The sequence below is a fragment of the Amphibalanus amphitrite genome, unplaced genomic scaffold, assembly GCF_019059575.1.
Source record: "Amphibalanus amphitrite isolate SeventyFive unplaced genomic scaffold, NRLGWU_Aamphi_draft 000498F_arrow, whole genome shotgun sequence".
Lineage (NCBI taxonomy): Eukaryota > Metazoa > Arthropoda > Thecostraca > Balanomorpha > Balanidae > Amphibalanus > Amphibalanus amphitrite.
In genome coordinates, this window is record NW_024881992.1 from 137,072 (window position 1) to 150,400 (window position 13,329).

General features: G+C 56.9%; 1 protein-coding gene across 1 annotated transcript in view; it reads left to right on the forward strand.

Annotated features, from left to right (window-relative positions):
• LOC122392717 (dual specificity protein kinase CLK2-like) overlaps positions 1 to 13,328 on the forward strand; it is a 61,118-nt gene extending 47,790 nt beyond the window's left edge. Inside the window, exons 6-12 of the mRNA XM_043387926.1 lie at positions 753 to 843; positions 1,666 to 1,836; positions 4,434 to 4,563; positions 9,162 to 9,306; positions 10,137 to 10,242; positions 10,769 to 10,875; positions 11,436 to 13,328. Coding sequence (XP_043243861.1) covers positions 753 to 843; positions 1,666 to 1,836; positions 4,434 to 4,563; positions 9,162 to 9,306; positions 10,137 to 10,242; positions 10,769 to 10,875; positions 11,436 to 11,490 — 805 coding nt within the window. The 3' untranslated portion in view covers positions 11,491 to 13,328. The remainder of the gene's footprint in view (positions 1 to 752; positions 844 to 1,665; positions 1,837 to 4,433; positions 4,564 to 9,161; positions 9,307 to 10,136; positions 10,243 to 10,768; positions 10,876 to 11,435) is intronic.
• The last annotated feature ends 1 nt before the right edge of the window (position 13,329 follows it).

Here is a 13,329-nt window from a genome sequence, read left to right on the forward strand (position 1 = left end):
GGCGCTTTTCAAAAATAGTACCGGACGCTGTTCCTCTTGTGACGTCATAGCTCCGTGACCTGACCTGACCCGGTCAAATTTCTTATACCATATGATAGCCAATACTTGCCCCAACATGCATGGGAAGTTTCATCTTGATCCATCAACCGATGTCCGTACCACCGGCAGGAAACCTCGGGCGTTGGCACTCAGTTTGTGAAAATCCGGCCGGAGGCTGTACCTCTTATGACGTCATAACTCCGTGACCTGACATGACCCGATCAATTTTTTTTCGGCAAAAGATGCGCAAAGGTTGCCCCAGAGGGTATTGAAAATTTCAGCCCGCTACGACAAGCCGTTTAGCGTGCACTTCGAAAAAACCTCAGGGGGGGTTGATACAACCCCCCCCCCCTAGGCGTTCTAGGGTTAAACATGCCTGAGGAAACAGTAATGCGTGACTTTTATCAAGCATACCGCAATATAGTGCTCGAAATGCCATTGTTTCATTCTGCAGTATGACATTGTGTATGCCATTTTGGATAGGTCATATAGGGTTTGCTATATTTATTATAAATGTCACACCCAGCCAGACCTGGCACACCATTCAGCGGCGCCATGGTCACGGTATGTCGTAGTTCACTAGTATGATGTCACGCTATTTATTGCACAGACTGGACGCCTCGATGACCGGTTCAAATCATCATCATTATTTATTTGTGCTGTCACTGAATAAGCAGCCTCTCTGTTTAACATGTGCCTTCCGTCACCCGCAGCCGGTGTGTGCTGATGTTGGAGTGGTTTGACTACGGCGGACACATCTGCATCGCTTTCGAGATACTCGGACTCAGCGTGTTCGATTTCATGGTAAGAGGGAGGGAACCGGGGTGAGTGAGTGAGTGAGTGAGTGAGTGAGTGAGTGAGTGAGTGAGTGAGTGAGTGAGTGAGTGAGTGAGTGAGTGAGTGAGTTAGGGATTGCGTGAGTCAGCCAGTCAATCAGTCAGTCAGTCAGTCAGTCAGTCAGTCAGTCAGTCAGTCAGTCAGTCAGTCAGTCAGTCAGTCAGTCAGTCAGTCAGTCAGCCAGTCAGCCAGTCAGTCAGTCAGTCAGTCAGTCAGTCAGTCAGTCAGTCAGTCAGTCAGTCAGTCAGTCAGTCAGTCAGTCAGTCAGTCAGTCAGTCAGCCGCCTGCCGTCGGCGTTCGCCGCTGGGTCCGTTTGACTGCGTTTGCACGGTTGATCTCAGTTGTGATGTGTTGAATTACGCCACTCTGCAACGTTACGCCTGGTGAGGTGACGCCTGACCGTTTGCAAACATTGCAAGGTTTTTGACGCCGCTATCTCGTTGAAGTAGCCGTTGCGAGATGGATAAGCCTTGTCTGCTTGCAAAGGAGGTTCTGAGAAAGGTTTCTTTTTGTTTTATTCTATCGAACCTGCAGCTCGGTTCAGCTCGCTTGTGTGCCTGGTGGAGCCGTCCTACTGTTGTGCGAACCGTTCATAATAAACTGCGATAAACTGCAGTAAATTACGTGTTGGCCGCTGAAGTTCATCCCAAGTGACACGAGTTGGTGTCGGTGAGATTCGAACCTGCGTCGTTCGCCCGTCAGGCTGACACCCGCCCCCCTTGCCAGAGGGTGAACTTACTCCCACGCTCCCTCCGACAGGAGAACTGACACCCGTCCTCCCCCCTACAGAAGGAGAACAGCTACCAGCCGTACCCGCTGACCCAGGTGCGCCACATCGGCCTGCAGCTGTGCCGATCCGTGGCGTTCATGCACGACACGCGGCTGACGCACACCGACCTCAAACCGGAGAACATTCTGTTCGTCAACTCCGACTACGACGTCACCTACAGCCCGAGAAAGGTGGGTCCTGCCGCCGGGGAAGGATTTGGACGGGTACAAACTGTGCACTACTGTCCGTCTGTTCGTGCGTAACAGTGTAATAGCATTGATATTTGCAAGATGCCCTGTCGGTTTCCGGTCTCTGTTCGTTGCGACCCCGACTAGGCATCGCCATAGAGAGCGTCGCTGCAGGTCCCAAATCCCACCCATTAGTCGGTGGAGCTGGTCTGTCAGGTTCGCTCTCCGCTGCCGTCTAGTAACATGAAATTGCCGCCTCGCTGGCGCCGGCAACGGGCAGTAGTGAAATCGCTCCGAGTAAAAGACAACGCCCACTAAACCGTGCCGAGGTCGATCGAGCCAAATTCGTCCCAACGCATAGGCGGCGGAACGGGGCTGGGGGGAGGGGGCACCGTGCCCCCTTTATTTTGGAATTTTAACATTAGCCCTATGGGCGTTGCATGGAAAGAATGGAACCAAAAGTCGGCAGTGCCCCCCCCCCCTTGATTCAAGGTGTTCCGCCGCTACTGTCCCACCGAGAGCATTAATAGTTGAATAGCCGAGTTGGCGTAGTGCAATATGTGAGTCATGGCTTACGAGAGAGGAATGCGGGCGAACATGCCAGAAATATTTCCCGTTCATTTTCTCCTCAATGGCTTTACGTGCCTTGGGTGCTTGCAGGCGCTCTAGCGTTTTGCAGAGATAGATACTTTTAGTCATGGTGCTGCAGTGTGACAGATGTGATCAATGTGTCCAGGAAGGCAATACCTATAACCTAACTTATGTATATCTAACGTCGTGAGAACTATGTTCATAGCTATGTTCTATCTCAATTGGGCTCAGTTTCCCGTCAGACCAAGCTCTTCTGCTCTTGACCAAGTTTTGTCGTTTTCCTGTATTGATTGAAACGGTGCTTCAATAGCACATAATTCATTTCCCCTCACCCTCGCATCCAGTGCACCTTTGAGTGTGGCTGAGGTGTGGCTGACGGCGCACTCATTGTCAAACCTGAGCATCGCCTTCGGAGAATGCGCGACCCGAGACGGACAGCCGGGGTCCGGGGTCGGGTCGGCTGCAGCCAGACCGATGCATCACCGAATCATAATAAACAGCTCCGGGGGATGCCGAGAGTGGGCGCAGCTGCCGGGGGGGGGGGGGGCAGCTTCCCAGCTCTCCCGGCTCGGCGCGGTAGCTCCGGTCTGGGATTGGACAGTGTACGGTCTGTCCAGCAGGTTGTCCAATCCCCTGTGAACATAGCAAGCTGTCTGATCCCCAGTGGACAGGGTTGGTGTGCCGACACTGTGGAATGTTGGGCTGATCTTGGCCAGCGGGCAGGGCTTGATCGGACGTTTTACCCGATCGACATGCCATTTTTGCCCGGGGGAGGACAGCAATGGCCGATCTGCGGTACACTGCCTAGAGGTGCTGCCGCTGGTTGATGACGACCGAAGGGCACGGATAGATAATCGCACCTCCCATCTGATGTAGCCCGGGGACGAAGAAGCGCCGCCTCCAGGAGTGCCGCCCCAGTGAGAGGGTCGCTGATGCGCGCACCCGGGAGCGGGCGGCCCCGGGCTGACGGCTGACACCTCACGTGCCACCGTGGATGGGTGGAGTACGAGAACCGGTTACGAACTGAGCTATAACGAGGGGTGGAGCTGCCACGGCCGCTGGCGGACTGGGTGTCGGACGAAACTGGGGAGATTAGCAGCAATGAATTATTAGTTGCGTGCGAGAATGCACATAACGTTGATTGTGCAGTTCGGTTAGTCCTTGTTGTCTTATGATGAACATGAAGCCATGTAGGCGATGGGATACTGTTGGACATTTTTTCGTTCACGCAGCTTATCGATTTCACCTCTCGTTGAGCCATTTCTACCTATTTAGGTGCGTTCCTCAGTTCCACGTGTATCATACAAAAGCTAGCAGTATGCTAGAAAAGTGTGTGTCATTTGTCTGACATTCACGTCCCACTGCCGGAGCCGAGCTGCGACCCCTGCGTCGGTAATCTTCACTGCCCTCGCTTTACTTGGCACTGCTCATCACTTCTGGCCACATGCTGCGAGCAAATGTGGCCAGCCGTGTCCCAGTTCCGCCACTAAAACTGTCCGTCTCACTAATCTTCGCCAGTGGCTACCCCCCTCTCCTGCCCCGTCCCACCGCCTCAGGCAGATCCAGGTCAGCCTGTACAGTACGTGTGCAATACGGGCTCGGAAATGAGCCCGCTACACGAGAAACATTGCTTGTGCTAATCGTGAAGCTTCTGATTCGATGATTGCGAGCAAGATAGCGGAGAGATGGACCTCATGCGGCTGCTTTGAACACACAGCGGCAGATAGATCTGTTTGGTGCGGTGCGTTTTGGTGTCGGCAACTTGCAAGGTCCGCGAAATCGGCCGCGTTGTAGCGGAAAACCAAAGTACGGTTCCAGTTCCGTGCACAGTTTGCAGCCGGGCTGTATACCGCTCTCTGAGCTGTGATGAGTTTGTCCTGACATCGGTCCTCCGACAGCCCCAGATCCTAACCGACATCAGATAGAAAATGTTAAACATTTGTCTCGATATATGCTACCCATTTGACGTGACCCACATTTCTTATTCTTGCTGTCCTATCTGTTCTCAGAAACGGGACGTACGCGTGGTGCGGAGCTCGGACATTCGTCTGATCGACTTCGGGAGTGCCACCTTCGACCATGAGCACCACAGCACGGTGGTGTCGACACGGCACTACCGGGCGCCCGAGGTGCTGCTTGGTGAGTACGGATAGTGACTCAGCACTACTGGACACTATAGCAGGTGAAACCGACACCACCGGACAAGGCACTACTGCAGACGTACTCGGCACTATCTGTAAGAATCTTGCTCGGCACTACCGGGAGAACCAATAGGAGCCAATGTGCAGGTTATTTGTTAACATCGGCTGTTTTACGGACGACTCGCTTTCATTTGGCTTCGACTTACGGGCCTGACACATGCTGTGCAGTGGCATTTGCAGTTGTGCTTACCCTTCCCCATTGTCTTGCCACGCGGGGTGATTTCTGCCCTCGCTAATGCTGACAATGCCCCTAGGACGGTGAGCTGTTAGCTGCACGGTGCAGCTCCGCGCTGTGTGTGTGTAGCTGACTGTCAGCCGCGTCAGCTTGGGCCTGCGGGGGATGCACGTCAGACCAGGGTATATTGAATTAGGTGTCAGACTACCTGAGAGACTACCAGACTACCTGTCAGACTACCAGAGGAGACTACCTGAGAGGCTGCCAGGCTTCCTGTCAGGCTACCTGAGTCACACCTAAAAGATGTCCGCACCTGGCTGACCATTCACGTTCCTGTTCGGCAGCTGGCCTGTCCAAATTCATCCCGCACGGTGAAAGCAGTCGCTGCATCCTTCACCTCATACCAAGTCAGAATTGTGACCAGTGTGTGCCTTAGTCCCGCGATTTTAGAAGGCAATACTCATCATTTGATCACCAATACCGGACATACCGCCGCCAAACATGGATCGAATGATATCGTAAAATGGTCATCACGGCGGAGATCAGCAGGCAACATTCCAGAGAGGGAGAGCGGGCTCCGACTGTGGCCGGTGGCGCGAACAGGCGGAATACAAAACACTTTCTCCTCTATAGTATTTTAGGGTTTAAAGCAGATGGATAGTCGGCTCGGGTCAGTGTTGAAGGGTCCTTATCATTTGGGTACATCGCTTATCATTCGTCGTCGTGAGTGATGGTATACCTAGGTAATCACGAGCTTATTTACGATACACTTGTATGCCATTCTCTGCATTATTTCGTAATTCGTCTTGCTGATGTGACGATAGCGGAACGGTTAATAACCGCGTGAACTTCTGAGCTTTTTGCATAATTTTATTTTGCTTTGCTCTTTGGATATTCAGCATTTGTTTTGCCCTTACAGCACTACTTGTGTAAGGAAAAACGATGGGATATAATGAAATAATGCGCTGCCAACTGTACCTCTTAGTTCGATATAAATCACCCGTCAGCCGAAAATATATCGCCACTGTTCAGACTGGTGCGAGTTCAACAGCCTCATCGCCAGAAGCCGTGACGCACGGAAGTTTATTGGACCGACTGACACTGGGAGCCGAATCATCGGCAATGATCGCTCACCCGTCGAATGTCACGCCCAAGGGCAGTTCCATGAGTGGCGCTATCACCGACGGACGAGGGCGAGGGCGGCTGTTATGGTACCGGTCAGCCACCAGGGTCGACATCGGCGCTGATCTTATCCGGCCCTTCCGGTCGGCGCAGTCTGCCGGTGGCTAAACCAAACATTTTTGGACGGCGCGTCGGGCCCTCAGCTGCGCGCCGCGCCGGCCTGTCATCGCTGCCAGATAAATAAATACCCCTACTGCCGGGCCGGTGGCCCCTGCCCTCCATCGGGCAATGCCCGCCCTCCCCCCCAGATCAATACAGCCCGTCGACGACCTTGGCTACCTCCCCTCCCTCGCCCACTTTAACCGGCGCGGATGAGTCACCACCAATTCGGGGGTCACGTGACTGGTCCGCCCGACGGTAACAAGCCGCCGTGACGCGATACCACCCGTGCGCCGCCACGGGCCGTGACGTCACTGGTCGGCGCGCGTGGCCGCTCCGTCGGGGAGGGCGGGGCCACGTGCAGGCAGCGACGCCGGCCGACGCGGCGGCGCGGCCGGCGGGCCGGCGGCCAGACGGCGGTGCGCGGGCGGAGGCGGCGGCAGCGGGCCCCGCGCGCCGCGTGTTGTCAAACAGTGGAGGAAAGATAGCGTGTGGAAAGTGGTCGGTAGCTCGATACTTGCTCTCGAGAGGACGCTGAGCAGCGGGTAACTTTGTGTGGGACTGTGACGGGAGTGGTTGAGGCCCTGACCTGACCTCAGCGTGTGACAGTACCGGTCTCCCGGCCCAGCGTGTGACCCTGCCATGGAGGACAGCACGGGCAGCGCGGTACAGCGGCTGCGGCAGCGGTTCGAGGTGCTGGACGGCCTGGCGCGGGCAGCACCGACCGGTCCCGTCCGTCGGGTGGCTGCCGGCGCTGACTCAGCTGGCCCCGCGGGGAGGGACGCCCTCGGGGCGCCGACCGCGTCCGTCCAGCTCCGGCGGCCAGCTGGGGCCGGCTCCCCGGCGGCGTCCAGCGCCGGCGCCGGCACAGGAGCTAAATTCGCTCCGGCGCCGCGCCCCGCCAGGGAGGGGGAGCGCGGCGGCCCCGTAATGAAGTCGCCGGCGGTGGGGAAGAGCACGCCAGCTGTTGCCAGCAAGAGCGGTGCTGTTACGGATGCCGGACGAACCGGGAAGGCAGACTCGCCGACGGTGGTGGCTAATGGGTCGACCAATGGGAGCAGCTCTCCGCGGGTCGCTCGGACCACCGTCTCTCCGCGGTGCAACGGGACCGCTCACACGTCAGAGTCTGCCGCAAAAACCGCAGACACCCTCCCCGCCCCCGCGCCGGCCCCGGGCTCTGACAGGGCGCCGTCACCGGTGGTGGCACCGCCGTGCCCCGCTCCTCCGCGGCCGCCCAAGCCGGGCTCGGACACCAGCTCGGCGTCCGGGGACGGCGACACGGAGCCGGGCGACTACCTGGTGCCGGACGGTGTGCCGCCGGTGCCGCCCCGTGAGCCGCTCAGTCCCGAGTGGGGACCGGCGCGCAGCCCTCTGGTGCGCCGCTCGCTGCCGCCGCCGCCGTCCGGGGCCAGTCTCCAGGAGCAGGCCTGGTTCCACCCCGTCGACCGGGCCGGCGCGCGCGCCCTGATCCTGCGCCGCGGCAACGGCGCGTTTGTGGTGCGGCCGTCGCAGCGCGGCGGGGCCTCGGCGCCGTTCGCGCTCACGCTGCTACACTCCGGTCAGGTGTATAATTTCAACATCCGGCAGCGCAGCGACGGACGCTTTGCGCTCGGCTACCACAAGAAGGACGAGGCGAGCTTCCGCTCGGTGGAGGAACTGGTGCGGCACCACCAGCGGGAGCCCATCTCGCTGCCGACCAAGGCGAGAACCTGTCTGACGTGGTATCCGAGCGGTGGTGGCTCCGGCGGCTCCGGATCTGGCGGTGGTGGCTCCGGCTCCGGCTCCCCCTGAGACAGCCGGAGCTCGAACCGGGCGGGAGCTGACGGATCTGAGCTGAACTGACGGACCTGACCTGAGCTGAGCTGACCCGAACGACCTTCATCGACCTAACGCCTCCCAGATTAGTGACAGAGGCTTTGTCTCGAACTGGATCGATCAGCGACGAGAGGGAATATCAACGGCCGACAACGAACAAACCGAACAGCGGAATCGTTACGGGTTATGGAAGTTCGCACTTCAGTGTAACAGACAGTGTGATCACTGCTCTGAACTGGACTGTCTTCAATCGAGTTCGCGCCGCGGGCAAGGCCCTACATACCTCCGCGGGTGCTCCAAGCATTGTGTGCCTCTACCGGGTCTCTACGCTTCTCTACCGGATTTTTGGCCGTCTGCAGACTCTCGTCTGGCCGCCGACCGTCCTCTGACTCGGGACCGACTCGGGACACTGACCGTCCTCAAAGCACTATCCCACGATGCATTTACAGCGGTCATTTCCTGTTTGCGACCAGTGGACCGGCGCCGGCTGCGGCTCAGTGAGTAGAACACCTCTCCTAGCTGCTACTGAGTTTTATCGAGACCGATCCGCCACGCAGCCCCGCCGGCACTGCTCGGAGGAGGTCGTAAAGGGACAGGAAGGCCGCCCCTTTGTGGGTTCTGCAGCGTCGCTTCTGAGATAAAGAAACGGGAGGCTCGCGGCTGCAGGCGCTCAAATGGAATGATGAAGGATGTAAAGGGAGATCGGGGGGCAGGAGAGGTACGGATCGAGCGAGAGAAAGAGGAGGGATAGCAGAGAGAGAGAGAGAGAGAGAGAGAGAGAGAGAGAGAGAGAGAGAGAGAGAGAGAGAGAGAGAGAGAGGAGAGAGAGAGAGAGAGAGAGAGAGGAGAGAGAGAGAGAGAGAGAGAGAGAGAGAGAGAGAGAGAGAGAGAGAGAGAGAGAGAGAGAGAGAGAGAGAGAGAGAGAGAGAGAGAGAGAGAGAGAGAGAGAGAGAGACGCGGCAGATGCTGAATGAGAATTAGCCACGGTGCGATATGAATTGTGATAGGGTAGAAACTTGGAGAAGTTGTGCGACCCAACATGAGCCCCCGTATGTGACATGGGTTTCAGTAGCCCGTTCATCCGTGCCGGTGTCTGACCGCCCTAACCCGGTGACATGGCATGACCTGGGTGTTTGACCGCTTCTGACCGGTGACCTGACATGACCCGGGTGTCTGAACTCCCCTGACCGGTGACCTGAAGTGACCTGGATGTCCTACCGCCCCTGCCCGGTGACCTGACCTGACCTGACCTCTGTCCGTTTCAGAGCTGGGCTGGTCACAGCCGTGCGACGTCTGGAGTATTGGCTGCATCCTGTTCGAGCTGTATCTGGGCCTGACGCTGTTCCAGACGCACGACAACCGCGAACATCTGGCCATGATGGAGCGCATCCTCGGCCCAATACCGTACAGGTGAGACCCGTATTGATCACAGCGGGGTCGCTGATGAGTGGGCAGCTCTGCACTGACTACTGAGTCACGCGGGGAGGGGTGTGGGGTGCTGTGTGTGCACCGGATCGGTGCAGAGAGCAGACAGGGGCGAGGGCGGCGCACATGGCGGCCGACACGACGGGGCGATATGTCAGTGTGTCAGGCCCGCCCGATTCGGCTGTCACAGGCGTCAGGTGGGGCTGTCAGGCGTGCACCGCGTCCGGGGGGGGGGGGCTTGTCGGCTGGCGACCCGGCCAATTCCAGACCGCGGTGGTCGCCGATTGATCGGATTTAGCGCGTCGGGAATTACAGCGGCACGGTTCTGTGAATTAAGGGACCGGAAGGCGCCTCATGGTGTGTTCGATCAGGCGTGTTCCGTGTTGTGAATGTATCATTGAACATCGAACGTGTCCTGTCCAGGGCCAATGTCGCACCGCCGAGCTGGCGTCGGCTTACGAACCGTTTTGGCACTGGATTAGCCGTTGTGCACGGTGCGTGTCCTGATTTAAACACATCTATTTGTATTCATCACTTTTTGCACGGCGTCTGCACACCTCCGATTCATTGTCTGCGCGATAGCGTAACTGAACCAGCCCGGCGGCCACGGGTAACTGATACCTATACCTATGACTACGAAGAGTCATGGTGTTCCATTGTTTTTACAGCGAGTTTTTCGCATTGTCATTCACTCAAGCAGCGCGGGCAGTCCGCAGGCGGCACTTGTGACACTATCAAGATAGGCACGACCTCGTGCTGACTCTTGCTTACCCTTCACGCCATTATCGACTGACCTCTCCCATGTGTTTCCGCAGAATGAGCCAGCGCTCCAAGACCAAGTACTTTTATCGGGGACGGCTCGACTGGGACGAGAAGAGCTCGGCGGCCCGCTACGTCCGAGAGAACTGCAAACCACTCCGGGTGAGAGCTCCGGGCAGGGCAGAGGGGGTGCTGGAACGGGGAGAGTTAAGCGAGTGTAAACAGGGCGATGGCGTAGACTGCGGTCGGGTGAGATAAGAAGGATGCGATAAGAACTGCTGGTCTGTGTGGTTTTTCGCTGGCTTGTGCAAACAATGCGGCGGAGTGTAAAGTGCATGGGTGCTCCGAGCTTGCATCAGATCGCTGTAGCTGTCACTGCCGCCCCTGGATCTGACCTGACCTGTCCCCACAGCGGTACATGCAGAGCTCTGACATTTGTGCACGAGCAGCTGTTTGACCTGTCCTGACCTGACCTGTCTTTACAGCGGTACATGCAGAGCTCTGACCCGGAGCTGTCTGACCTGACCTGACCTGACCTGACCTGACCTGTCTCCGCAGCGGTACATGCAGAGCTCTGACCCGGAGCTGTCTGACCTGACCTGACCTGTCTCCACAGCGGTACATGCAGAGCTCTGACCCGGAGCACGTGCAGCTGTTTGACCTGACCTGACCTGACCTGTCTTTACAGCGGTACATGCAGAGCTCTGACCCGGAGCACGTGCAGCTGTTTGACCTGATCCAGAGGATGCTGGAGTATGAACCCAGTCAGCGGATCACGCTGCGTGACGCCATCCGGTGAGTGACGTCATCAGGTACAGGCGTGACGTCATCAGCTGCTGCGGAGGTCACTGCTCGGACAGAATAGTCTGTCCTGTCCCTCAATGGCAGATTATAGCGGCATTGTAATCGCTCAGGAATGTGCGTTTGGTGATGTTCAACGAACCGCAATTCCCTAATCTCATCTACTATAGCCTGGGCAACAATGGCTGACGTATACTTTCAGTGAACTAAGAGCCTACTGGTGTAATCCTAATTGCAGTTTTGCCGCCCATTTGCGTTAATGTGACACTCACGTGACGGTCTCAGCTGTTGCCGTGTCTGGGATATTCGGCTTATGTGATGCGCACATGACGTTCCAGCTTTCAATTCGACAGTGATAATTAATTACAAGATATCTCTGGTCATTTTATCGTATGCAGCTCCTAAATTTTGTATTCGTTTTTGCCGTCATTATAAGACGCATGACCGTAAAAAAGTTCCAAGCATTTGCTCATAGACGTATTGACGCTCTAGCTATGACCTAATTCCATCCGAATCAATATGTGGCTTTTAGTGACGGCTTGTTTCGTTTGCAGACACCCGTTCTTCGCCAAGCTGGAGGAGGGCCGACGGGTGAACGGCTACCAGTGAGCCGGCGGCGCCCGTCCAGGTCACTCCGGCGCGCCCGTGCTCCCCTGAACGTCCCGACACTCCGAAACTTCCGCCGGTGACGACGGCTGATCATCTGTGCGACGCAGAACGCACTCTTCGAGAGCGCAAAACGAAAGGCTTCCGTGAGCTGGTCAGGATATGTGATAGCTCTGAGTGGCAATGTCTGAGAGCAAGAGGAGAGGCAAAGTGTTCTATGACTGTATCTGCGGTTCTATTGGGCGTCTTCCATTCGTGCGGGCTCCCAGTCGGTGGCGGGCGAGAGGTGACGGTCCGTGTCGGACGGAGTGCCCCACGGACGGACGGTCAGCGGCCTTTCTGCGCTCCAGTGGCGCCCCGACAGTGATAAATGTAGATAACTGCGCCGGCGGCTGGGCGGTGGCGGCGGTTAGCGCGGCCAGGGGCCGTGACAGACCTGTCTGCCCATCCCGGCCCGTCACGCGGTCAATGATAGCGCCCAGAGTCGATCGCCCAGGAGTTGGCCCGTCCGCCCAGCCGCGCCGTTAGTGATGACCGACTAGTCGTGAACCCTGTGAGCCGGCGAGGCGTGCTCAGGCGGGGCGCGCCTGGCCGGCTAGTCTGTGCCATTTTATACTTCGCCACCTGGTTGGCTGATGTCGCGCCTTCAGTGGTCTTGTTCTGTGCCCGGTTGTGTGTGTAGATGTGTGCTACTAACCTGTAACCTGCCAGTCAAAATGGGTGTTTGTGGGAGGAGCGAACCGTCCAATGCATAATACTGCATCTGATCTGCTTGAGAGCTTTGTGTGATTGTGTGTCGCATGTTTGTTTTTTTATTTAAATGGTTGGCTTTGTAGGAGCGCCTGTTTGAGTGCCAAGTGTGCACTGCCAGGCTTTACCAGCCCTATCGCCGAAGTCTGTGCAATGGCCGACTCCCCTGTGATGATCAAATGCGTGTTACGTCGAGCTTTGTCGCGTTCACTGCCCGTTAGAAGTGGTAAAACACGGCACATTTACCGTCAAGCTGGAAATGTTTGAACGTTGCCTTATCTGGAATGGCGTACGGGCTCGGGTGACATGTTTGTATTTTCAGAATTGTGAGCCTGACATTTATCTGCTGAGAAACCCATTTAACCCATTTGATCCTACGATATATCGTATATCTCGCTCTTGTTATGCGCCCTGGAGATTCTACACTTATCCCCCCCCCCCCCCAACTATGTTCGCATCAGTTTTCACCTTCGCACGCCTGTTGGCCTGCCGAGCTCTGGATCCAGAGTGGCATCGACAATTTTGTAACGTTCCCCTCTGTTCGCACGGCACATCACGCCGTCATTATATCAAAGTCCATCCGGTGCGCCACACGTATCTCACGTAGCAGTTCGTGACCGGCCGTGGTGATTTCATGTAGAGTCCCCATCCTTTGTCACTGACGTGACCTCTACAAGTGTCAGCAGCCAGGGCGAGAGCCACGTGATCGAAATGATAGCTGTGTAGGTAGTGGCGTGAACGGCTTTTACTGAGTGAAATCTTTGATAGCTGCGTCTGGCGGCGGAAGTGAGAAGTTTTGACACTTATCTGACCGAGGTTTTACCCCCTACGGAGGGCATTGTGTGCTTGTTCGACGTATGTAGCGATCTGGTGCTGTGCTTCTGTGAGCTGAGGGCCGACTGGGGCCGGCCGGCCGAGCGGTGTGTGCCTCTGGTGGCCGTCAGTCCCCGGCCTGTCCCACCGCACGACAGACAAGGTGCCCCACCGGGCACCGTCCTGTCCTGTCCTATCTGACGGTAATCCCGTGATGGTGCGGCGGGACACCGGTGTTGTGGGTGAGCAACGACGAAATACAATGTGAACAGAACGAGT